Genomic DNA, 24,575 nt, shown 5'->3' with positions numbered 1-24,575 from the left:
TGCAAAGGAACAATTTTAGACAGGTACACAGCTGTCTGTCGAGACCAGAACCTAGTTTGATGCATGGTGCCTCATGCATGCGATTAACACAGCCTAGCTTTTGAGACAGCTTTCTTCCTTAGAACTCAAAGAAGCAGGTGCTTACTAAAACACTACCTTTTTGTTGAGCAACTATAATTAAAATAAGACATTAGCTGTCCAAAAAAAAAAAAATTTCACTTAGCAACTATTTTCAAATATTTCATTTCCTCACAGTAAAATTGCTGAAAAAAATCTTAAAGCTAGCTATTTTAAGATAATTTATTATTTTAAGCCATTTTGAGAAGTCTCAGATTCCTCCAAGTCAAAACCATGCTAGGCTTTCCTAGAAAAACGAAGCATTTCCTTGTGCATTGAGACTTCTCAGCTGCTCTTGCTTGACAAGACTTGGGTTCAAGGCAAGGCATTCAGTTAAACTTTATGGCCTGTATTATGCAGGTCAGCAAGTTGTGGTTTACTTGTTAACATGAGCATTATTAAAACACATCTTTGTATAATAAACCAAAGGTGACTCAGCATGACCATGAAACTCTAAATTCTGATCGTAAGTGGTAGATATCCAAGTCACAGGGCTAAACTCTAGGACCTAAACCCACAATAGCATGCCCAAAGGGAAAAACTGGAAGAGCAGGATATTATATGGTAGAGTGAACAGTCACTACAAGAAGACTTGCTCTAACTGTGTGAAAGCCAAAGCAATTGCCTGCTGTCACAGAGCCAAGCAGTCCCTTTCAAGTATAACAGTGCCTAAAGGTAACTACAGACAGCCCCAGGTATACCAAAAGAGATGTCTAACTGGAAGAGCCAGAACGTTTGACTGCAATGAATTCTTAAATCAGGTTTGCACAGTAGTCTCCCAGCTCTGAAGCATTTGACAGTCATGAATTACACTACCAAACGCCTGGACAAAAGACTCTCTACTTTCCAGGAAATGTACCTTGCGGGCATGAAAAGCCAGAATACATCCTCAGACTCAGCAACAAGAAGCCAGACTCTCCTCATTGTAAGGCTCAGGGGTTCTTGTTCAGAGATATCCTGAACAAATGCTAAAAGGCAATCTTGCTTCTTATGCCATTTGTCCAGCTTCAGAACAGTTACTGATTAGTATAGTAGGGAAGTTTATTCCCTCAGTCCTCCAAAACTGTCACACCACCCTCAAATTCCAGAAAGTAAAAACAACCAGAACGATCATGTGATAGTCAAAACATCAGAAAAACAAGAAAGCAGAATAGATTGGACTGGCACATGAAGATGTCCATGACTTTCAAGAGCAACCGCTTTCACTGTGTTCATGATATATACACTGAGACCTTGTTCAAGGTCTTGAACTCCTTGAACTCCTTTCTTTCACCCTGGCTGAGTATCTGGTATCTCATGGGAACAAATAAATAGTCTGAGGATAAACAAACAAACATACAGAGCACTGTACTTCATGGAAGGATATAAGTTGCTCCCTCCCCCATGTGAGGCTTCCAGATATTATTTATGTACACATAGTGTACAACAATTGTGAAAAATAAAAATAGGGATCAAATATATGTCTAGGTGTATAAGTATTTAGTATCTTGGCTTGCATAGCCCCATCCAATCAATGACACACAAAAACAGACCATACTACAATTACAAAGGTATATACAACACCAGTGTTTACCATTATAGCAGGAGATAGCATCTGAGACACCTGATTAGCTTTCAGTAACTATTTGTTGACCCATTTTTCAGGAAAACCCCTCTTCCATACAGTAAGCTGTTCATAAGTCAGCATTTTGCATACGGTTATTTGAGAGGTACTACTCAGCTATTTGGTCTGAGTAAAGTTATTTTTGCAGAGCCAGCAGAGGGAGTACAGACATCATTTTACTAATCAGCTGTAGAAGAGATACCTTGTGAGAAAGCACTAAGAGAACTGAGCCAGTAAACATAATGCAGTTAGTTTAAAGCAAGACAAGAACTTCCTCTGGCTTTCACAGACCCACATGTCAATGGCCAGCAGAGCTGGTGTTTTGTTTTCAATCCCCAACTAACACTGATGTCTCAAAGACTTGCATCTGACAGTGTCAGGAGCAACTCTAACAGTAATGACCAGTACCCTAAGTCTGATACCTTAACGTGTCAAAATACGTACCTACAGTTTCAGCTGGTCAACAGTATAGATTCTGCCATTTCTCATTTATGGAAGGTCTAAACCCTGCTGGTTTCATATCATAAAGAGCAGCACACTTGGATCTCAGAGCAGAAAAACTCAGACTTCAAGATGACTCTCTAGCAGAGCGGCCAGGAAGGCAGGGCACCTCTAGGGCTGGAACACAACAAGAGGCTCAGCCTTCCTGCTGGAGTTCCCAAAGGCACGCACCTAGCTGCAAATCTGGTTTTCCACATCCTCTGAAGCAAGAGCTCTGCTGCTCTATTTAGCATTTCCATTGATCAGCCTGCTGTGGAGTTGGCAATTATGACTGAATGGTGTTGACACAGCAGCTGCTGTGGAAATGGCTTGAAAGAGGAATAGGCTTTAAGAAGACAGATTGATAGCTTTTTGCCATCTCAGGAGCTCTAGGCCAATCTTAAGCATTCATCATATTTCATTGGGTGGTTTTATCTAACCTTCACTATTTATACGTTAGCATATGAAAAGCTCACATGAATCTGATGAATTGTTTAGTCTCAAAAGTTTATATAAAAAAAAGCAGCAAAACACTCTCCACCCCCAAAGAAAGTAAATTTCAGTCTTTTTAAACTTCTCATCAAGTTTAAGAAGCTTTGACAGCTTCAATCATTAGACTTTAATCACTACCTTACCCAAGAAGAAGAATGCCCCTAGAGAAATGGAATTGAGCGTTCACTTGTTTCAGGTTTTAAAAATAGAAAAGTAGTAGAAATTAGTAAATTAGATGGCTGCTTCTGTTCCCCATTTCCTACAGATGGGAAGTGTCCACTTCTCAGCTTCATTTTTCCTTTATAGATTTGTTAAATGAGTAAGTCAGAGTGGGCCAACTGGGTTCCTCTCTTACAGAACTTAAGGTTAAATACCGTACAGCTGACTCCAGTTCCTCTCCTGCATGGGTGAGGACCACGTCATAGTTTTGCTTTCAAAATTCAGGGCTCAAGCACCACTTCCTTTTTGCTCTCTCTATCCCATTCCCAGGATTGGGGTCAGGATGCACAGCACACTTTATGTAGCAGCACAAAAATCGCTGCCTCTTCTGTCACACGCAAGGTGATGTCCAAGGACCAAGACGCGTCCCAACCACCCTGATTATCCTCTCATTCCCCAAATTAATGCCATCTCTTGTGAAAGTGGAGAGCTTTGGCAGATGCAGAACAAGTTTGATTAGGAAGCTGATCAATACAGGACAAATGTAGGTTTCAGGCAGACTGGATCTATAACCACGCTCACTACACTGATAAGCTCATACCAGTGCCAGTTCAAAACAGGAGAGAGAGCTACGCAGAACCTGTTTAAGTCAAGCAAATGTGAAACTATACTCTCAGAAAAGCTGTTTTTCAAAAGACGTTACTGAATTTATGACTATGAAGTCAGACAGCTGGTATAAGCAATGTTAATGCCACAAATTCATGTTCACATAGCAATTTATTTGTTTAACATAATACAACAACTGTAGTTCAACTTGCAACTGGTGTCTCATTAAGCTCCGAAGTAATACCATCTTTAATAATATTTAGTACCTTAAAAAAGAGACACAAATTAGAAAAGGGAAGACTTGAAGGGACTGAAGACTATCTCACTGACAGCTGAGTGTACTTCACCTCAAGCTTCTGTATTACTCCTAAAACCCTAGTAGTAGCACATCTTGGTGTTTATAATACCCTTTACATTTGCATGACTCAGACTGGCCTTCTAATCAGTAACATACAACGTAATCCATTTATGAAATATATGGGGTACACAAAAAGCTCTGAAAAAAACTTAAAACATTGGTATGTATGGAGTACTTTTCTTCTTGGATAAGTATCTACAGCGAATTCCAGAGAATTTTACATTTTAAAATCACAGCAGCTATATTTAAGTATCTGTAGAGGTTTACTGTTATCTCAGTTTTTAACTTGAAATGCTTAACACCTTATATTTAGTATACTGCTGAACAACTACTGATTCCAGTATTAATCACTCTCTTAAATTTAGTACTTAATTAGTAATAGACAGCATTTAGCACATGAAAATTTTAGTTTTTAGAAGACAACTCTTAAGTTTTGCCCTTCGCCGTCCTACTTTCCTTTCACCAAAGGGAGAGATGCACTGATGTCTGTTATTTGAATTACACATGTTAAAAGTTTATGTTCTTACCACCATGTGTGAGATCCACCTGAACAAACGGTAACAATTCTATCTGAAGTATGAACCCCAGGCTGCTTTTTTTTTTTTTCCCTTTTAAATAGGAAATGGATAAATTAGAGCTGAATTTAATCTTTCAGCAGAAGCTATCTAGGACACAATCTAAAATAGTCACATGAATCTCATCTTGGAAGTGCTTATGTCTGCTCAGCAGCAAAAGAGGCCTGGAGTGACTGGTTTCAGTTGTTGAGGTGGTTATGTAAGGGGCAAGGATTGCGCTACCAATGTTAACGGCAGCCAGCTCGCTGAATTAGCATATCGAGCAGATACATTACCATGTAAAAGCAAGCACATGTGAGAGTAAGGATGTGGTTTCACAGTTAGTTTAGGAATATCTGAATGCAGGCTACTGCCAGAAGGTATAGCCCTGTGCCCTGGCGTGTGCTGGCTCTAATGCTCACCTGACCACAAGGTCAGGGAACAGACCTAGATGAGAATTAGTGACAAGAAGACAGAAGCAATGCATGCGGCTCCTTCTGAAGGTCAACATGCTGGTGGGGGCTGCCCCCTCCCAGGAGGGCAGCACAAACCTCAACAGCACAAGACAACCACAGAAGCTCTTCTCTTCACCCACATGCTCACCCTGGCCAAAAAAAAAAAAAAAAAAAAAAAGAGACTGCACTACTGCACTTTCTCTATAACACCCCACTGAAGACCAGTGGTAATCCAGGGTCCCCCCCCCCCCCCCCCAATCCTTCTGCTTTCCAGGAGGAGCACAGCCACCTTTCTCAGCTTCTCCTCACTTACCACCACAGACCCCTAAGTGGATTGCTGACCCTCTCCTGGCCTCTTGTTTGTCAGAGACATGCAAAACATGACACCATTTTGGATGCTGCCTGCGAGCACACTGAGGGCAATCACCTTTTTTCTGCGCCCACAGACCACACCCTGGCTAAGACAGCCCAAGGCAGGTTAGCCCTCACCAGCACACAAGCACTCTGCCAACTCAAACCCACTTGTCTGGCAAGATCAAAGAATGCTTTGGACTGGAAGGGACCTTAAAGGCCATCTAATTACGACCCCCCTGCCATGGGAAGGGACACCTCCCACCGGACCAGGCTGCCCAAAGCCCCATCCAGCCTGGCCTTGAACACCTCCAGGGATGGGGCATCCACAGCTTCTCTGGGCAACCCGTTCCAGTGCCTCACCACCCTATGAGCGAAGAATTTCCTCCTTACACCTAATCTCAATTTCCCCTCTTTTAGTTTAAAACCATTACCCTTTGTCCTATCACTACACTCACTGTGAACAGGCCCTCCCCAGCTTTCTTGTAGGTCCCCTTTAGGTATGGGATAGGATCGTGCCCAAGATGCCCGAAACCTTTCCCACAGACCTCCTCCCTAACCAGAGGGCCCTTGACCTGAACTGCCACATGGAGCAGCTGCACCCAAGGTGCAGGGCATCATGCGTGGCTTTGCTGAGCTTCTCAAGGCAGATGTGTTACACCACCAGGACAGTCTACTCCTTCAGATCTGCACTGCTCCACTGCAGCAAGGCAGGCACTTGACATGGGCATGGCCCAGGACAGCTCCAACTTTGTCTGCTTTCACCCAGGGGGATCTGGATTACCCAGCAGCCCTGCTGCTACTTCAGCCCCATACTGGACACACATCACCATTTCCAGCTATGCTGAACCACTGCAGGGAAGAAAAAAGCTTTACAGTAGTGTTTTTATTTTGTCAGCTCAATCGTGTTCAGGAGGCACCTTCGGCAACACCTATCAGAAGCTCAAAACAGGCCTATTTTATGACCAAATTACACTGTATTTACTTTGGGCAGTTCAAAGCATTTTGACCAAGATTAATAATATAGCTTTATTCTCCATATTCATTTCTTTAGCTTTATATTCAGCAATAGAATGAGAATATAAAACTGCAGGTCCATACAAATTCAGCAATTCAGTTTTTGGATTGATCAGTCCACCAATTAAAATGCTACTGCACTATCTCTACAGAAAACAAAAACTAATACCCTCCACCTATTGTATTGTTCCATCTGGTGAACTGATTTCCTGAGCTTTGAAGTAGCTAAAGTTCACACTGTAGCTTTAGGATGTCAAACTTCACATAGTCAGGACAATCCACACAACCTTTTCTGAGGAATTTTTGGAAGGTGGTTCTCGAAGCTGCTGTCCAGAGTCGGTAGTGCCATTACTGGATAATGGAAAGAAATCCACACAAACTGCTCACTCACAAGCAGATGACATCCATGCCACAGCTTTATACACTGTTATTTCATACTCAGATAACTTTATGCACTATTCAAATGGCTATGCACTATTTCAGAAGGCTCCTGTACACTGGTGTGTGCTTTGAGAAGCCATCTCCATTTTATGGGCAGCTCCACTACGAATGCTTCCACTAACAGAAACCAGACATAAAGAAAAAAAAAAAGCAATAGACCATGCTTCTCTCAAATTTTAGATAATTGAGAGTTTTACTATGAACTTCACTTTAGATGTATAGATTCAGTTCAGAAACGAGCCCCTATATCTGCAGTCACCATAGCGAGATGCACCTGCTATCAAAACACACTGCTGAAACAGGACTTCATGAAGACGTTGAGGCATTTCACTATGCAAAGCAAACTCATTGCAGGATGTGAAGCTGTCACAACTACATGGATTTCAGAGCTGAAGTAGGTGAACACAAGGTGAAGTGATCTGAGTTGTTAATAAAGCATAAGAAAGACAACTGGAATTAGTGTGTTACCAGTGGTGGAAAGCCTTCCCTACCCTCTCCAGCTGTCAGTCTCCATCTTCCCAAATATATATACATATGTATATATTTGAAAGCTGTTTGGCCCAGACACTGCTAGTCAGATTAAATTATTTTATGTTTCACACAAACTCACCAGGGTGAGGTTGCTAGATACTACACTGATTTAAGTATTGATTTGCATTATCATCCATAGACTTCAAAGTTTTGTACCAGCTTCGTTCCCATGTGAAGGACAAAATTGGCAGACCCAAGCAATGTGAAACAATTTAAGCACAAAGTGACTCAACAGTAATACCAATAGCACCTATAGGGAAGTGAAAAAACTCCTGCTCAACGTGCATATTAAGCTTCTGCTTTAGACTCTACTGTATCTAAATAGCCAGGAGAGATGCGAAAATACCACCCTTTCTCAGATAACTTAAGGGCTAACCATACCTGCCATGTTTTCTACCCATTTCTTGCTTCTATCCACTCCATCTTATCTAAGCAAAGCTTCAGAAAGCAAGCCTGGGTGCACAGTATGACAAGCAGTTCCTCATTTCCTCTACAGCATCAGAAACCACCGAGGCATATAGCAAATGGGTTGCAATATTCTTTAATATTTTACCTAGGGCAATGATGTTTATGGATAGATCCAAAGAATCTTTTCTGGAAAGCCATTAGTTCATGGCTGGCACTCCAACTACTTTCCAACCTGCTATTGGAACAGTAACTTCAGGCCCTTTTATGTGAAAAGGTTACTACTTTCTAGCAAGCAGTTTCACCTGACAGCTACACAAGGAAGAACATTCGCACAGCAGCTATCCAAATACACTGCTTCCCTCCTGTGAGCCGTGCCTCTCACCTCATACCATGGGGAGCCTATTTTGTGCACTAGGATTGTCCAGCACACGAACTACTGGTGCAGTGAGCCAAAGGGTCAGTGTAGCACAAACAGCACAAATGAGAAGTATAGAGCAGCTCAGAACGGGGTGGAAACAAAGGCAGCCACGCGACCACCTCAGCCACCCCACCAAACTTTCTACTCATGGTGACAGGCTAAAGAGGAGAGAACAGAAATGGTTGTCTGACTGTCCTCACAGTCTCTGATTACGATGATCAACACAGCAGCTGGAAAAGGCCATGATACAAGGATGCTGTAGCTCCAGAATAATAAAAGAAAAAATAAAAGTAACCAATCATCTTAACAGAAATGATCAGCAAGTATTTTGTTTAGGACTTGACAGACTCATTTCTTGGAACACTTACCACGTAAGTGTTCTCTAAACTTCTGAAGAGTCACAGTGGCCATCCTCCTAACATTTTATTATATTCTACAGGGTTTCCTAAAAAAGTTTGCAGTAGCCACAAGACTTCTTAACTGCTAGTTGCTAAGCTCTTTACACCAATTAAGAGCAGAGCACTCTGGCTATTCCTTTTGATAGTAGAAAAATTCCATCGTGCACAGCTGATGTCTCTGATCTTCTACCTTTCACCAGAAGGAGGTATCAGTTGTTTTTAATTTGTTTCAAAGCCAGATACATATTGTGATTGGCTTTGCAGATGAAACTTATTTTATCATGCACTGTTGCTTTTCTTTTTGGTGGTGGTGAGTTTTGGTTGTGGGTGTTTTTTGTGGGTGTGTTTTTTGGTTTTACGTGTTGTTGGTTTTTTATTTATTTTTTATTTTTTTGAGAAATCTTATCGTGCAATACCCAAGAAGTCTTGATTTCATTAGAAATGCAGTTGCTCAGGAAGCCATAGTAGAAACCACAAGCAACACATTTGTTTGCATACATACAGCAGCAATCTTGAAAAAGCCATGCAGACAAGATAGTCAGTTATCAAATAATATGTTAAAAAGGCTGTGTGACCTTTTTATAAGGCACATCTATAACTCCAGGGTAAAGGGCATTCAATCTTTTTTCACTGGTACACATACTTTAAAGATGATCAAGATCACCTCGGACTCCGAACCTTAAAATAAATACCAAAATTTCAGTTTAAAGACATGAGAGTCAGAAAGAGAACACTGTGAATCCTAGGTTAAATCCCAGGAAGTTGGACGGCTGCTTAAAGTAACTGTAGCCTGCGTGTATTTTTATGTACAGTGCCTATCACCATATCGATAAACACTCTGATGGCAGGGGTAAGAACAGGAGCTGGCATGTTAGTACCTCAGTACCTCTGTTACAACCAATAAAAGAGTGGCTGAATCACCCTGTCTGCCCTGAGAAGGGGGTTGCCACTACCAACTAATTCAGAGCATGGTGCATCTCAGGCCTCTTCTTCATAGTCCAGACACTGTACACCAAGTGGTCAGAACCTAATAGTGTTGTATTCCCTACTGCCACCTTATCTTTCTGTGAATATAAGGGCACAAGTAAGGGTAGCAGATTACAAGCGATAGGCTCCACAGAAGTGCGTTTTGAGAACGTGATGTTTCCTGTGCTCATTGGGAACGAAGGCAGCATCCAGCTTGTACGCAATATTGAAAGACTGAGACACGTAGACCACTGAAGTTAACTGTAAGTGAAAGGTCATGCAAGAACTTACTTGGGTTTCTTTTCCACAGCAGAATGAAAAAAAAAAAAAGAAAATGCCATCAATAAACCAACATTACCCTCTTGTGCTGAGAAGACACCAATCATGCTTTTAATGGCGAAACGACCCAGACTTTGTGACCAGCAGCAAAGCTCATCAACCCTGTCATCCTCAAAATTTATCTACACGCTCCTTAACTGCGCACTGCAGTTGGCAACAGCACTAACAGAAGGGTGTATCTTCTTCCCTCAATCCATTCTCCCCCATGCATCCCCAAGACAGGGCAGATGTTATTTGTCTTGTAACATGTGCTTGCATCTTATCTATTATTGGAGAAAGAGAATTTGGATTTATTTTTAGAGCCATTTCTGGCTTTTTTTTTTTTCCTAAAAACACCTCCTACATTTTCTTTACATTTCTTCTCCCACCAGACCTTCGAAATACCAACCGAGAAAGCCTCATGCCTACTTTGCAATTCACCAAAATTAAACTAATAACACCTCCCGCTGTCATCTGTCATTTAGAATAAGATTTATAAGTGGCAGCAGAAATCACTTTCATAATGTTTACTGGAATATGAATAGCTTGAACAGGCAGATCCCTCAAATTTACTGTTCATATCAAACGAAACCTATCATGAAAGCTAGAAACTCATTTCTATAAACTGCATTTGAAAGCTTGATAGTTTAGAAATAAAATAGGAACTGGACGTTTCCATGTATTTGTGTTGAATCCACATTCAGTCTGGAAAGGTACAACAGTGGGTCTGTCTAATTTTCTGCCTGTTGATTTCATTGTACATGGTAGCTCCCAGAAATTCCTCCCATCTAGCATCCTTCTACACTAATTATCATTATTGCTTCTATCTTCTGGATGCATGCGCCCCCTTTCAGAGACGCTGGGCACATTTCTACTCTTTACAGGTGAATACGAACATTTGGTGGGGTTTTCATCAAGTCAGATCCTTACTTTTTATCGCTCTGCCGTACGATCAATGAACACGATCTTATCCACTATTTGGAGCCAAAGTTAGGGAAAAAGCAACATTAGTAACAAAATTAGTAATTTAATAGTACAGAAATCCAAACCTGAAGACCAGCCGTTTTCAGCTAGATTAGTAACTAATCATTAGCGCATGTGAGAAATACTCTTCCTCTACATAAATCATCATAGCTTCACTTCTTTTTTTTAAACAGTCAACAGTATTACTTTTGAAGAACAAGGAGCACAGCAGACAATCTGTTAACTTCTTAATGAGAAACAAAAATGGTATCTTCAAGAAAAACAGGTTGAATACAAAAAATAAACCTACTTGAGACTGCTGCCTGCACTACAGCAAGCTAGGAAGAAGAGCTAATCTTAGCTTTTTAGACAATACTGCAATACCTAGATTTTATCTAATTTTTAATTAAGATACTCAAAAAAAAAAAAAAAGATCACTATCTCCTCAACAGCAGCTTTTAACAAGTTTGGGTTTCTTCCTTATTATTCATTTTAGAAGAAGTTAGGAATACTTAAGAGCATAAATTTAAGAACATGATTACAATTTCATCGATCCTTTTGGAGGAAAGTAAGCATGTGTTTCTGTACCAAAATAACCTGCTATAGATTGAAGTAGTCTTCCTTATTCCTCAAAAATAAAATTTACATTGGTGTGCCCTCGGCTAATCACGGCTGCTCATTAATCTGCATTAGATAAAATTTTGCTAACTGAGAGCTGACTTTGAACACAGTATGCATCCTTGCTGCACTGGCATTATTTTCCCTTAAAAAATGGAAGAGAATGTATATTAAAATAAACAGTTCAAACACTGAAAGACATCACTGAGGTCACATTTCAGTGGTAAAGAATGCTCGGTGCCATTAATATTTAGTCTACCTTAATGGAAGAAATTTGAGTTAGAAGATACTTTAGGTTATCTTGTCCACCCTTATGTCAAAGGAGACTTGCTTGCTACAGCATGTTATTGATTGCTCTGCCAAGTCCATTTTGAACTCGTCAGTTAATATTGAGTTCCCAGCTCTAAAATCTTAAACATTGGCAAAGTCAAGTCTTCCAAAGCATCATTTTTTGATATTGCTTCATCGGATATATTTCTTTTCCTCCTTACTATCTTCATTTTATGACTGTTTCCATTTTATCATATTCTTCTCTGAACAATCTCAAGCAGTTTTGTTTTTTTTTTTAAAAAAAGAAGTAATTACTAGACCCTTATGACTGTGAGCTGCAAGATATTTACAAGCCTGTCCGCGCTTCCTGTTAAGCTTCCACAACACGGTTTAAAGGGTCACAACTCCAACAGCTGACAGAGGTTCTGTATTGCGGTCCATGAAAAGAGTCACTTTCTAAATGAGATTCCAGCATTAGGCAGCAGAGCATTTTAATTGGTAGAATCAGTCACAGATTATTAGTTGACTTCATACAGTGCAGGTGGGGATCCTTTGCTTATACCATTATCTGTATGCAACGCAAGTCTGTAAGGAACCAAGACCTGTAGTTGAACCCATGCTGAAGTGACACTCGTCTGGTCTGCGCCTGAAATTCCCAAACACGCCTGCTTAATATGCAGTACTGAGTCACTGCATGCATGCAGAGCACGGCCACGCTGACAGAAAAATTACTTTTGCCTTGTATCGTTTTAATTTCCCACATCACAAGCAGCGTTCTCTTTTGAAGGACCTGAACAAGTAACGTTGCAATTCAGCACCAAGGTAGCAATACCGACCGAAAAAACCTGCAAGCGCCTGCGTGTAACACAGGACCCTTGTTTTCTCCAAATAACCCAACCTGGGTGGGTTACCATAACGAACAGAGAGAACTGCAATACACGGAACAACCCAACAACGTTCTTCCAGAACAGAAATTTTACATTTAAGTGTACGAGCTTTTTTTTTTTTTCCTCTGACTGAATTCAGTGACCACTTTTTCCACTGACACGAAGAGAGTTTCCATTCATTATGCCATAAGTATTAAAGCTCTAGTACGTTGGAAGCTATTCCTGCCAACAGAGTCAATAGTTTAAAGATACACAAGTTTACTTCTGCTGGAATTCACTATTTGTGGTGTTTGGAACAAATCCTCGAAAAGCTCAAACAAACAGGGAAAAATAAAAATCCCATCCGCTACGGCCAGCGCTACCACCTTCTCATACATTATATGATGAGCCAAAGGTTGGCGAGTTACCTAGGCGAGCCCTTTTTAACCACCTAAAAATGCCGTTCCGACCCGAGCTCACTGGGATCCAGGAGCATTTAGGGGATGCGGCAGCTTTGGGCGCGCTGCGCCGCACTGCTCCCGCAGCAGGTAAGTGCGGACCGCAGATTGCTGGCGATGCCCGACACGTCTCCAGGCTCCCCCCGGCTCGGGACCCCGAGGGGGGACGGGCTGGGGGCCGTGCCCTGGATGCCCACCCGGCCCCTCGCCCCCGACCGGGCGCCGCCGCTGCCAACGCGCCCCCACGGCCGCGGCGCGGGGCGGGGGGGGGTCGCCGCCGGCTGCACCCCGAGGAGCGGAGCCGACCGCCCGCACGGACAGACCACTGCCGGGGGGGTCCCCGTGCCGGGGGTGCCGAAACGACACCGGAACGCTCTCGGTGTCGAGCATCCCCCTCTCCCCCGCGGAAAAAAAAATTCACGAAGTGAAGCGGAGCGGGCGCGTTTAGACGCGCGTTCAGACTCCCGATCCACAGCGCCCCGGCGGCTCCGCCAGCCGCATCCCGGCCCCGGTCGGCGGATGCCGGGCCCGCGGTGCCCAGCGGCCGGGGGGGTGATGCCGGTGCGGCTGCATCGGGGCCGCGCAGCACGCGGCGACCGGGGGGCGGCCCCGGGGGGCAGCGCTGCCGCCGCGCCGCAGCCCCGCATCCGCTGCCCTCAAGGTCACGGCGCGCCCCGGCTGGAGGTGCGCGCTCCGGTTACCGGCTGCGGCGGGAGGCTCGCAGGGAAGGAGGCTCGGAGGCGGCCCGCAGCCCCCCGCGGCGGAGCGGCCCCGCCGAGCGCCTGCACCTGCCGCCGCCGCGCCTGTGCGGAGCGGAGCGGGGCGGGAGGGAAGGAGCGGAGCGGAGCGGGGCGGGGCGGAGGCGCGGCGCCCCCCGCCGCCACCGCGCTTACCTCGGCGCCGCGGGGCCGCCCCCGCCGGCCGGGACGAGGCGAGGCGCCCGTGAACCTGCTGCTGCCGGCGGTGCCGCCGCTGCTGCCGGTGCCGCCGCCGCCGCCCGCCGAGCGCACAAGGTCCCCGCGCTCCCCGCCCTGCCCGCGGCCGCCCCCGCCCTGCGGCCGCGGGGGGAGGGGAAGGGGGCGGGGGGAGCGCGGAGCGGGGACCGAGCCGCGGCGGGGAGAGGGCGCCGGGGGAGGCGGGGGCGGAGGAAGGGGAAGGGGAAGGAAGGGGAGGGGGGGCGCGCACCGCCCGCCCCGCCCCCGTCGCCTCCTCACCGGCAGGAGCCGCGGGTCGCCTCCCGCCGGCCGCTCTCCTCTGCTCTGCTCCGCTCTCCTCTCTCTCTCTCTCCCCGGCCGCCCGCCTCCTGCCGCACGCCCCGGGCAGCGCCGCGGAGAGCCCCAGCCCCGCACCGCGACCGTTACGGGAGCCGGGCGCCGCCGGGCGGGGCGGGGCGGGGCGGGGCGGGGCGATGCGGTACTGTGCGGTGCGGTGCGACCGCCCCCCGGCCGCCCCCCTCCCTCCCCTCCCTCCCCTCCCTCCCCGCGCTCACCCGCCGCTGCCACCGCCCCCGCCCCGCCCCGCGGCCGCCGGTGCCCGCCGCCGGTCACGTGACGCGCGGGGAGGGGGGGGGGGGGGGGGCCCGCGGCGCGGCGCCTTCAACGGGGGGGGGGGGGGAGGAGGAGGAGGAGGCGGGGCGAGGTGCGGTGGCCACGCCCCCGCCGCGCCGCTACTGGCTGGCGGCGGGGTGACGCGCTTGTTTCCATGACGTCGCGGGGCGGGGCCGCGGCGTTCGATGGAGGCCGGCGGGCTCCGCGGGACGGTGACTTTGCCACCGGCGGCTCCCGCGGGGCGGGGCCGGGCGGCCGCGCGCGTCTGCGTGTGCGCGCCTGGCCGCGTGTGCGCGCCCGCCGGCCGCGCGCGGCGGGCCTGGGGGTGGCCCCGGCCCGGGAGGGCCGCTGGGGGTGGGGGGGGGGTGACCGCGCGAGGCGCCCTAGCGGCCCGCTGCTCGCCGCCCTGCCCGGCCGGAGGGGGCCGGGGCAGGACTGGGGGGGGACGGGGGAGAAAAAAAACAAGCGTGATTGCTTCAGTGCAGCACCCGCACCTCCCGACCCCCTCCACGCGTCAGGCAGCTGTAGTCCCGTCCCCTCTGACACAGCATCGCCGCTGGGCGCCTCACCGGGCCGAGTGCTGCCAGGCCCCGCCGCCGGCCGCGAATACCGCCGGCTCCCCGCCCGTCGTGCTGCCGGGGCAGCGAGGCAGAGGGACCCGCCTCACCCAGCGCTCCTTTCTGCAGCCCCCGGGTGCCGCGGAGCCGAGGGAGTTCAGGCGGCAGGGCGAAGTCAGTGCTGAGCAGCCCGCAGCGCCGGCAGAGAAATCAATAGCCCTAACGGCGTTGTTACCGTGCCTCGTCCTCCCCCTCTTCCCTACCTGAGTCCCTGCCACATCTCCCTCCTTGCTCAAGTGAGGCAGTCAGAGAGACCGTGAGCAGTAATTGGCTCCTGCCCGTTTGGGATGTTGCTAAAAATACCGCCTTACCTCCACATATCTAGAGGTCGATTGAAAAAATCAAAATACCGAGGTGAGCAACACTGCAGGCTGCTCTGCTGAGACTCGTTCTTGTGCTTCTCCCCAGGAGGAGACGAGGGCTCTGTGAGCGCACGCGAGCCGGATCCTCGTGCATTCTGCCCGCAGTTCAGCACCCTCCTCGGCACGGATCGCTGGCGCTCGGCGAGGCTTCCCCCGGCGCTTGGAGCTGCATTTCTCCATACAGCTTGACAAGAGGTGTTGTGCACAGATCTGTCATATCTGCCAGCTCTCGGGCAGACAAAATTAGCTTTGGTACAGCTAAGAAGGAGATGATGTGCTTAACGCATTGCAGTTTGGGTACGTGTCTGTACCTGCTTCCTTTTCTCTTCAGGGAAGCTAAGTAGCCTATGCTTCAGTTCTTCACCTACCAGATGGGAATAACTCCCCGTGGTTGTCTTTGAGGGAAGGAAGCGATGGTCAGAGGGATATATATCAACATTCATTTTTTTTGTGATGCTGTTGTAGTAGAATGCTCCGAGTGGACATATTTTTCATGGCACAAAATAATTATTTAATGTTCCTCATGTTATGATGTATGAGGACAATATAAAAACATAAACACATTGGTTGAAAGTAAGAAGAAATTTCTTCTGGCTCTGCAGAATCTTCTCCCCTGGAATTTCAAAATGTTTTTAAATTTGATCCTCAAGCTACAGTATTCTTCACGATTTTTTGTAAGTAAGTAGGCACTCGTCTTATTTCTAAAGGTTAAGGCATGTAATTGAGAAACAGAAAACATTTCATGTAATTTAGGTCACCAATCATATAAAGCAAGCAAAACCAAGATGCACAAAGGAATATTTCTGGAAATATTTCATTTAACTTTTGAGGAAACATTACCATTTCAGGAAAATTCAGCGTGGTTTGCAGGGAATTTGGAAAGGCCAGACTTGACAAATCAATGACAATAGCTCAACTCATTCTGTGACCAACCCTCCAACGATATCATACATTTTTACAGAGGCAGAAAATGTGTCATGGAGAATTTAAATGGGTTGCCTGAATCTGATCTAATTATTAGAGTTTTAACACAAAAAACGTGAACTGGTGTATTTGAATCGTTGCAATACTTGGTCAAATATGAGTATGGCAGACAAGGTCTGAGTGACCATCTTGCTGTTTTTTACAAACTAGGGGCCTTTGGGCAAAATTGCATAATGGGCTTGACCCAGAACAAGAAGATAAGAGAACACAGGGACTTTGTGCATGGATCTAAACTCAATTCGGTTTTGAAACCACTTTCCTGACCACCCTGCTAGAGCTGATCCTGTTCAAGCTGCGTCAATGCAGGAATGAGTGGAAGTCATTCACTCGGGTCTGCAGGTCTGGCTGCTCTCTGGGCCAGCTGGTGGTTGGCAGACGTCTGTCTGTCTGTCAGTCTGTTTGTGCCCTGTCTTGCTGCATGGCTGCTCCTCACGAACTGCCCCTGAGGCTGCGCTGCATCCTCCCAGCATTCCGCCTCGGAGCAGCCCCAGCAGCCTTTTGCCCAAAAGATGAGGCAACGATAACGTTAGCAAACAATTGCCCTTTCTTTCATCTTTTTGGTGGCACCATAGCCAAATTGCTCTACCATCAGCCGGTACAGCCTAGTAATGACCTTGTGAAACAAGAGCAAAGCACACAATTCATCCTGAAATCACCATTACCCCTCACTTAGGAAAGAGGCCTATCTGCTGACATTTGCGTGCTTATCAGCTCACAGTTCTTTCTCTTGACTATTCAGGAACTATGCATCATGGTTTTCCTGCTGCAAAAACATATAACTCAAAATACTTGAAGCTTTGTGCTCTATTCCATTTCCCTCACAACATTTCAGATATTTTTCTTTAAGTGGGTGATCAGGAGGGCAAAAGATAAAGCAAGTAAACAAAGGAATGTGAGAAGGAAGAGCTATTGCGCAAATCTCTTCTTCGTGTATCTGATATCTGAAATATATCAGAAAGTATAAACTGAACTTTATACATTAACTGTTTCTTCTTTACGTGTTCTTTCCAGGTGCTGCCACAACACAGCAGCATTATGGCCCCAGACCAGAGGGTGAAGAAAGACATCTTGAGAACAAAGGTGCAACATCTACATGCAAAGAATCAAAATAACAAAGCATAAAATCCTGCGATCTGGCCCATTAAAGGACTTGGACCAGGCATTAGAGAGAAGAAAAAAGAGAGCAGAGCAGGATAACCATGCTTTACACTACTATAAAGAGCAGAAAAGAACAAGTTTGGGACACCTTTCATGATAAAACATTTAAAAAAAAAAAAAAAAGAGGCATGGATATGATGAGACAGGGTGACCATGGCTGCCTCTTAGAAAGTGATAAATATCTGGTCGATGAATGTGTTCTGCAAATTATCTGCTAGCAGAGTGCAAAAATACATACAGTGACCACCCAGCCACCTCCACTCCCAGGACTTTCCTATATAGCGCTTCCCCAATTTGGAGTGTTCCTCCTTGCTTTCTCCCCAGTGGCAAAACACTTCTCACTTCGTGCTTGAATTCCTAAAGAATGGCAAAAGTCCTGAGTAAGGTGTATCCTGGAAGCATTTTGGTCCAATTGACTAGGAAGATTGGTTAAAAATCACACTGCTGTAACCCATCTCCCTGGAGCTATTAGCCATCACCTACCTCTGTGCCTGTCCTTGGTATGGATACGAATTTGTCAGGCAGCTCTCCTGTCATCTCATGACGCAAAACGTGGGAAGATCCATTGCTGTTAACAAGGTGCAAAAGTGCTTTTGGGGCGTTCATGGTATGTACAATGCCACTCTGAAACAGAAAACATTAGTTCCTTTGATTTTTCCTATTGTGGATGCTTTAAGATGTGTTGCTTTATAAGCCATGGTCTTATCTTTAAGAGCTTATGGTCAGCTGATGTTAGTTTGTGAGGCTCCATTGAGTTCACTGATGTTGTGGGCCCATTCCAATTCACGCTGACTGAGTATCTGTTTCATAAATTGCAATGTTGTGATATGCTGCTCTGTGATCAAATGACAAGTATTTTGTTTATTTTTCCCTTCCCGCTCCCCCCAAAGATAAGAAGCAACACTGGTAACCAAACTCTCTCTGAGGCTAACATCAACATCACTGACCAGTCTGAGTCACGCTCCTGACTCACAGAAATTAGTTTTAGGAAGAGTAAATATAGCCCCTCCTCTCTCTCATCAGTGCTGGGTAATTGTCTTGAGTAGAACAATAAATTGTCTCTTAGAAATGCTTCTTCAAAGTCCTTTGGATAAGAAAATAGATAATTCAGTTAAGCCTTGGGTTCCTTCAGCAAACATTAGCATTTCTGCCCCTTGGCGATTGTTCAAGATGGTTTTGAAACATTTAAGAGTCATTAGAGCTAATAGCTCCCATTCTGAATTTCCTTCAAGGAAGAGTATCAGAAAAAATGCACCACCTTATTCCCACTACCTTAATCAAGATTTAATCATTCAAGTGATAAACAATGACCGGAACATATTTGAATAAATTATTTGTTTTCTTTGTTGACCGGATACAGCTCTAAATCATCTTGGCTGTTTTTAAGATGCTAGCAAAAACATACCACCAGCCTAAAATGACATTTAAAAAAAATATTAATAATGACCTATCTTACGCATATAGTTTAAAACTTTGGACACAAGCCTTATGAGCCTTATTCGGAAATAATTGTTTCCAGACTATGAATTGCAGATCTAAAGATTATCTGCATCAAGATCTAAATTTGGATATTTGTGCAGAAGTGTGGATATGAGATATACATAGTATTAAACCCTTAATATTAATCATGCTACGTAGTAGTGTAAATTATAGTAAAATCATTACATAAGATGCTTATATTACTGCATAAAACCAGTACGCTTAGAGAATTAGATGATGGGCAATAACAATAGGAAAGTCTTGACTGGGGCATTGTCTCTATTATCAGGTAGTTCTACAGCTATGAAGGAAAAGGTGAGAAGGAACAAACTTTTGCAAATAATTTAGTGTTCCTTATTAGCTCATGAAACAGAGGAAAATTAAATGAGTTCTGTGATATTAGCTATATTTCTGTTATGTATTAGTAGAACAAAAATCGATAGCATTTTCCTCTAAATTCCCTTTTGTCAATTAGATAACATGGAAGCCTTGTATTGAACCACCAGGGTTTAAATACATCATGTTACGGACACATCTAGTAATAGGACCGCTGTAGGTTATTTTCAGTTTGCGACATGTTATGCAGCAGTAAAGGCAATTTGGTTTAGGGCAGAAGTGGATTAAAAGATACAAAAATGTTTTGTACATGGTAGCAGTCCAAACACTGACAGATTTATTATCTTCATTTCTGACTGGATTCAGTAAAAGTTGCACATGCTTACTAATTGCTAAAACTGACGCACCTAGGTTACTAAAAATACCTTGGATAACTGAAAGGGATTTAAAAATTAATCCCATAAAAGTCTTATTTATCTTTTGTGTTTATTTCAGCTTGATGTTAAACACAACCAAGTCCCTTTCACTGTGTGGTCAGCTCTCAGTGCTTTTCACATTCAAGGCCTCAAGTCCTAGCAGGGGTTTTGAATTGCAAGCCAACTGAGAGCAGTTCACTGGGGTACCCGTGGCTGATCTATGGGACTACATTTAGTAGTAAATGTATGACATGTCCTTGACAGCATATGTAACGGTCTTTCCTATTCTAGCACATTTGTGCATGTTTTGGCTCTATACATTGAATCTGATGTTATTTACTTACTCTTATGAATCAGTCTCTGCAGGAATGCTTGCTCTACAGGTAGCTGCAGAAACACTTGTAATGGAACTGGGGCATGGGAGATTTAAATCAAGCTCAGCTAGAGTCACCTCTCTCCATCATCTGCTCTGGATACAGAGTAGTAGAGGGGAAACTTTTGTTTTATAATGGAGGTGATCCACGTATTTATACTTGTCTGCTGAATGTGGGGCAAAATGCAAAGGTGAACCAATCAGGGGCTCAATCACATAGGGCAGTTTCAGAAACAGATGAGGTAGGTATTTGGGATTTTCTAGAGATCTTTCTGTAGGACATTCCCGGCCCTGTTCCATGAACCACACTCTTCCACCTCCTTTGATCCCTTACATAACTTGCTCTTCTTTTTTTTTTTCCTCTTCCTCTTCCTTTGCCTCTTTTCCTGTCATGTACTCCATCCTTCCCCCTTTTTTTTTCCCGTTTAAGTATTTTTTTTCCAAGTTACACGTTTCTCACAATTCCTGCCAAACAAAACAAAACAAACAAACAAACAAAAAAAACAGAACAAAACCCAAGGACATCACAGAGATCTTATGCATCAGATGATTAATTTGCGACATTTAGGCCAGTGTTATGTGGTATTTCTTCCCTTGTCAGTTGGGTGGGAATCGCATGTCCTCACATAGACATCTAAAATGGACACGTCTAGATTTGTACTAGTAACTGCAGATTCCTTTATAGTCAACAGTGAGAAGTTGCAACCTCCAGAAAGCACTATGTGCCAGTCTAAGTTTAACAGTTATTTTTCTTTTAATTCTTTTAATTTTCTTTTAATTCTTTTATTTTTCTTTTGATTTATTTTAATTAATTAATGAATATTTAATTAAAACAAAAGTGAATAGTTGAAATTTTAGTTTCTAACTCACAGAAGGTTAACAATGGTTAAGTGAGCTGAACCTCTCTTTCAGGCTGCATGGTTTTATGGATCCTCCTAATCTACCAGCCATTACTTTTAAGTGGTCAATGAACTGGACAACATATGCAGAAAAGACAAAAGAAAAAAAGAAAAAAAAAAAACAGCATTAGGAGGGACAGCTTTGTAAAATAATCGATTGCCAGTGATTTTTAATTAATGCAACTTTTGCTAGCAACTTTTAATAAAGCACTGAAACTTGAATTGAAGTGAATAGTCCTTATGAGGTAAATGACATGATCTTGAGTAATGACATGAATGAAGTATGTCTTGACATGAGTGTAGTATGTTTGATTCTTGTGGAGCTATCTGTGAGGAAAAGGATGTTCACACGTGGAAGGCTTGCAGGACACAGCTGCTGGCTTCAGTTCCATTGAGCTGGAAGGTTGTGATTCTGACTGATTTGGTTTAGACTGAACTCCCATGATATTGTATACTTTGTAGTTGGACCAGCCAGACATGGGAAGAAAATGAATGCGGGTCCCATACTGGACATAGTGTACGGGGTTTGTTAAGGATAAGATTTGTGATGTGATGTGGAAATGCCGACACTACCACAGCCTGTTTTGAAAATGGCTCTGGGACGTCAGTGACAGTGAGACATCATCTCTGATCCTTCTAATCACTGTATGTTTGTCTGCCTCCCAACTCTATGTGGTTTTATTGAAGTCTGTGGTGCTCTGCCAAAGTGCAGTGAAATACTAGCACTCAGAAAAGTGTCAAGAATCCCCTTCAAAAATAGATTTTTGTTCTTTTTTTTTTTTAAATAAATAAATGCAAAAATAAACACAAAGAGAACTTGCTTTAAAAGGAAATTATGATCTAAAAATATATCCAGCTAATGCTCCAAACCAGTATTACATTTAGGAAAAATAATAAAACTTTAAAAATGATAAACCAACAGTGAAGTGTCTGTAAATTTTGTTGGCATTAGAAAATCCATCTTGTTACCTAACACTTACGTGTTACTTTCCTCATTAATGCTCCTGGCCTCATACATATCACCATCCAATTTAATTGTTGCTAAGAAGACAAGTAAAAATGCATTTTAGAAAAAATTTAGCAGGGGTCTATATGAGGACATTATATGAGAACCATGTAAAACTTTGTTCTTTAAAAAACAAACAAACAAAAAAAAACAACTCAAGTGGAAAATAATGGACATAAAACATAAAAACATGAGAAATAAAAACATGAAAAGTTAATTAAGGCCTCTAAAAAAAAAAGAAAAAAAAACTAAAAAACAGGTATTGTTATACAGAGAAGGTGTTTTGTTTTATTTTTTGACCCCGGTCTTTTCCTCTTCTCTAAATTAGATAAAAAAGCTACATGAAACATTAAGTTGGCAGACAAGTAAAGCTAAGATAAAGTACCTCTCTTAAGCCCATAATGCCAGAAAATTCAGAAAGGGAGCTACATTACTCTTATCCCATAGTGCAACACTTTTGGTGTGTGGGGGTTTTCTTTGTTGACATAATACCGAGATAGGAAAGAACACAGCTCATTTTTAGCTTTTTCTCAAATTTTTTTTTGCTTTGTGGTTGAGGGGTAGGTGTTTTTAATAGCGTACTACAACAGTCCTATTTCCTCCTTCAGTGTGTTCCACCAATTCTTATATTTGTTTTTATGGTTGAGACTATACAAAAGTAAGTAAAATAATGTGAGAGGGAACAGTGAATATAATATAAATATCCTACCTATAATAGATGAGGATTCTTAATTTATTTTGCAAGTTCCAAATAGAAACGTGTATGTAGATTACGTTAAACTTGTGCATGCCTTTGCAGGTTTAGGACACAAATTGCCTAAAGGAACTCATGAAAAGGAAATATATTGCTTGCATTGTATGAGGGAGTTTCTGTATCTCAGTATAGTCATTGTTTTCCATTTGCAATATTAAAAAGCATTTGCCAGAACTCCAGCCTGTTCCCTTGAAAATTTAAACATGTGCACTTATTTTCCATTGTTATAAGACTAAGGAATGTTTTTTTCTTAATATATTTCAACTTTATTGCACTCCTGAAATACATCAGAGAAATATCTGATCTGAAGCTTCATAATGTGTGGCATTTTCAGCAGGGTTACAAGAATCAGCAAGTATTTTTGCAATAGAAATCACTGGGCAGGTCCAAATTATTTTGTTGTTCAGCCTTCCCAGATTTTACCTGTGGCAACCGTGAGGAAAGGACAAAGTACTGTGCTTATTGTTTACCTCTTTCAAGAGGTGATAGGAGGGAAGAAGAAAGAAAGGAAAAAAGTCAAAAAGGTCCCGGTTCCCCACATCCCTCCCACACAGTATATGTTGGCTTATTATAGTAGACATTTTTGAATTGCTCAGAGTAAGGAGAAATCAGAGAAGGAATTGATCTCAAACATAAGCCTCTGTAGGTATTCTTTCATGGGCTGGTGCAACTTACCCTTCTCCTGTTTTTCAGGGATGTCTTTAGGTGTACTGTACTGGTCTACAGGAATCAAGAACTATTTGAGCACAAAACCACAAATAATTAATCATATAAGATGCTTTCACCTGTATTCCCACTACCTGTGTTTTGAACCATCAGTGAAATAAGAGGTGCAACAAATCTAATTTTATCTAAATTATGATTTTTTTAATTATTTTTTAAGTGTTTAGGACAGATCTTGCATTTTTATACCATAATCTACATAAACATCAGTGACATGGTCTGTTTCCGCTTGGCTTTAGCCAAGGAGTTATTTATTTATTTATTTTTGAAACGTGACTCAGGAGGTTTCTCTATGTTTCTTATACAATACTTCTTCCTTCCTGGTAATGTCTATTTATTCTCTATTTTTGGATTGCTTTTCCATCGTTATCTCTAGATTATGAACAAATGTTCATAATACTGCAGCTGATGGCTGCAGGATATGTTTAATTAATACAGCCATTTTAGAACAGTTAAGATATTAAGATCCTATATACTATTTTTATTTATGTATTTAAATACAGGATGCATAATTTATAGCAGTTGGTGTTTCCGTTATATTCTTCTCCTATGGTATGATACATGCAATGCATTAATTGTTATTTATCTGATTGAAAAGACAAAATAATTTTGAAATATAATCAGGTTTGCTTGAGAAAGGACAAGTTTCATGTTTTTAAAATCAAGTGCAAGGAGTTAAAGGTGGTATTTGTGTAAATCGTGGAAGACATATTGAAGGTTCATGAGAATACAGATGAGTTAAAATAACATTCACTGATAATAACATTCACTGATAACATGACACTGATAAGACAATATGTTAACTTTTAAAAGTTAACTAAAAAGTGGCTACAAAGGGGATGGTCTTCTAATGGGCTGTCAATGCAACAACTTTTAGAAAATGTAATTCACTAAGTGCTGGGTAGTACTGGCTTAGTAGATGTCTAATAAAGCACTATTCATCCAGAATAAAGATGAAGAGTCAAGCTTCTAATAGTCTACAGAAAACAGCTGAGGTAAATATAACTGCATTTTATTCTTGTCTTATCTGATATTTGCTTTCCTTCATAGTTAATATTTATCCCAACAATGTGT

General features: G+C 43.3%; 2 protein-coding genes across 13 annotated transcripts in view; one reads left to right on the top strand and one right to left on the bottom strand.

Moving 5' to 3' along the window:
* The window catches only part of ATP2B1 (ATPase plasma membrane Ca2+ transporting 1), a 63,492-nt gene extending 48,026 nt beyond the window's left edge, over positions 1-15,466 (bottom strand). For 2 of the 9 annotated variants that reach the window (XM_080581490.1, XM_080581487.1), the window contains exon 1: positions 13,549-13,690. The gene's annotated coding sequence lies outside the window, so the exon portion shown is untranslated. Of the gene's footprint in view, positions 1-13,548; positions 13,691-13,740; positions 13,984-14,061; positions 14,250-15,214; positions 15,245-15,322 lie in introns of those variants that run through there. The other 7 variants (XM_080581486.1, XM_080581491.1, XM_080581492.1 and 4 more) reach the window with 7 other exon arrangements.
* LOC308191386 (uncharacterized protein) lies at positions 14,363-21,240 on the top strand. Of its 4 annotated transcripts, none has more exons than XR_013947931.1 (4): positions 14,363-14,665; positions 15,420-15,670; positions 17,369-18,122; positions 21,032-21,240. XR_013947931.1 is itself a non-coding variant. In XM_080583700.1 (3 exons), the coding sequence occupies exons 1-3, from the start codon at positions 14,580-14,582 to the stop codon at positions 17,467-17,469; spliced, it is 438 nt and encodes a 145-aa protein (XP_080439826.1). In that variant the 5' UTR covers positions 14,363-14,579; the 3' UTR covers positions 17,470-21,240. The 4 variants fall into 4 exon arrangements, 2 of the variants coding, with proteins under 2 accessions (XP_080439826.1, XP_080439827.1); XR_013947932.1 differs by having other exon boundaries at positions 14,430-14,665; positions 15,420-15,568; XM_080583700.1 differs by having other exon boundaries at positions 17,369-21,240.
* The last annotated feature ends 3,335 nt before the right edge of the window (positions 21,241-24,575 follow it).

The sequence above is a fragment of the Anser brachyrhynchus genome (genome assembly GCF_964034855.1).
Source record: "Anser brachyrhynchus genome assembly, chromosome: 1".
NCBI lineage: Eukaryota > Metazoa > Chordata > Aves > Anseriformes > Anatidae > Anser > Anser brachyrhynchus.
The sequence above is the reverse complement of the archived record's forward strand: the minus strand, read 5'-3'. Positions and strand labels throughout refer to the sequence as shown.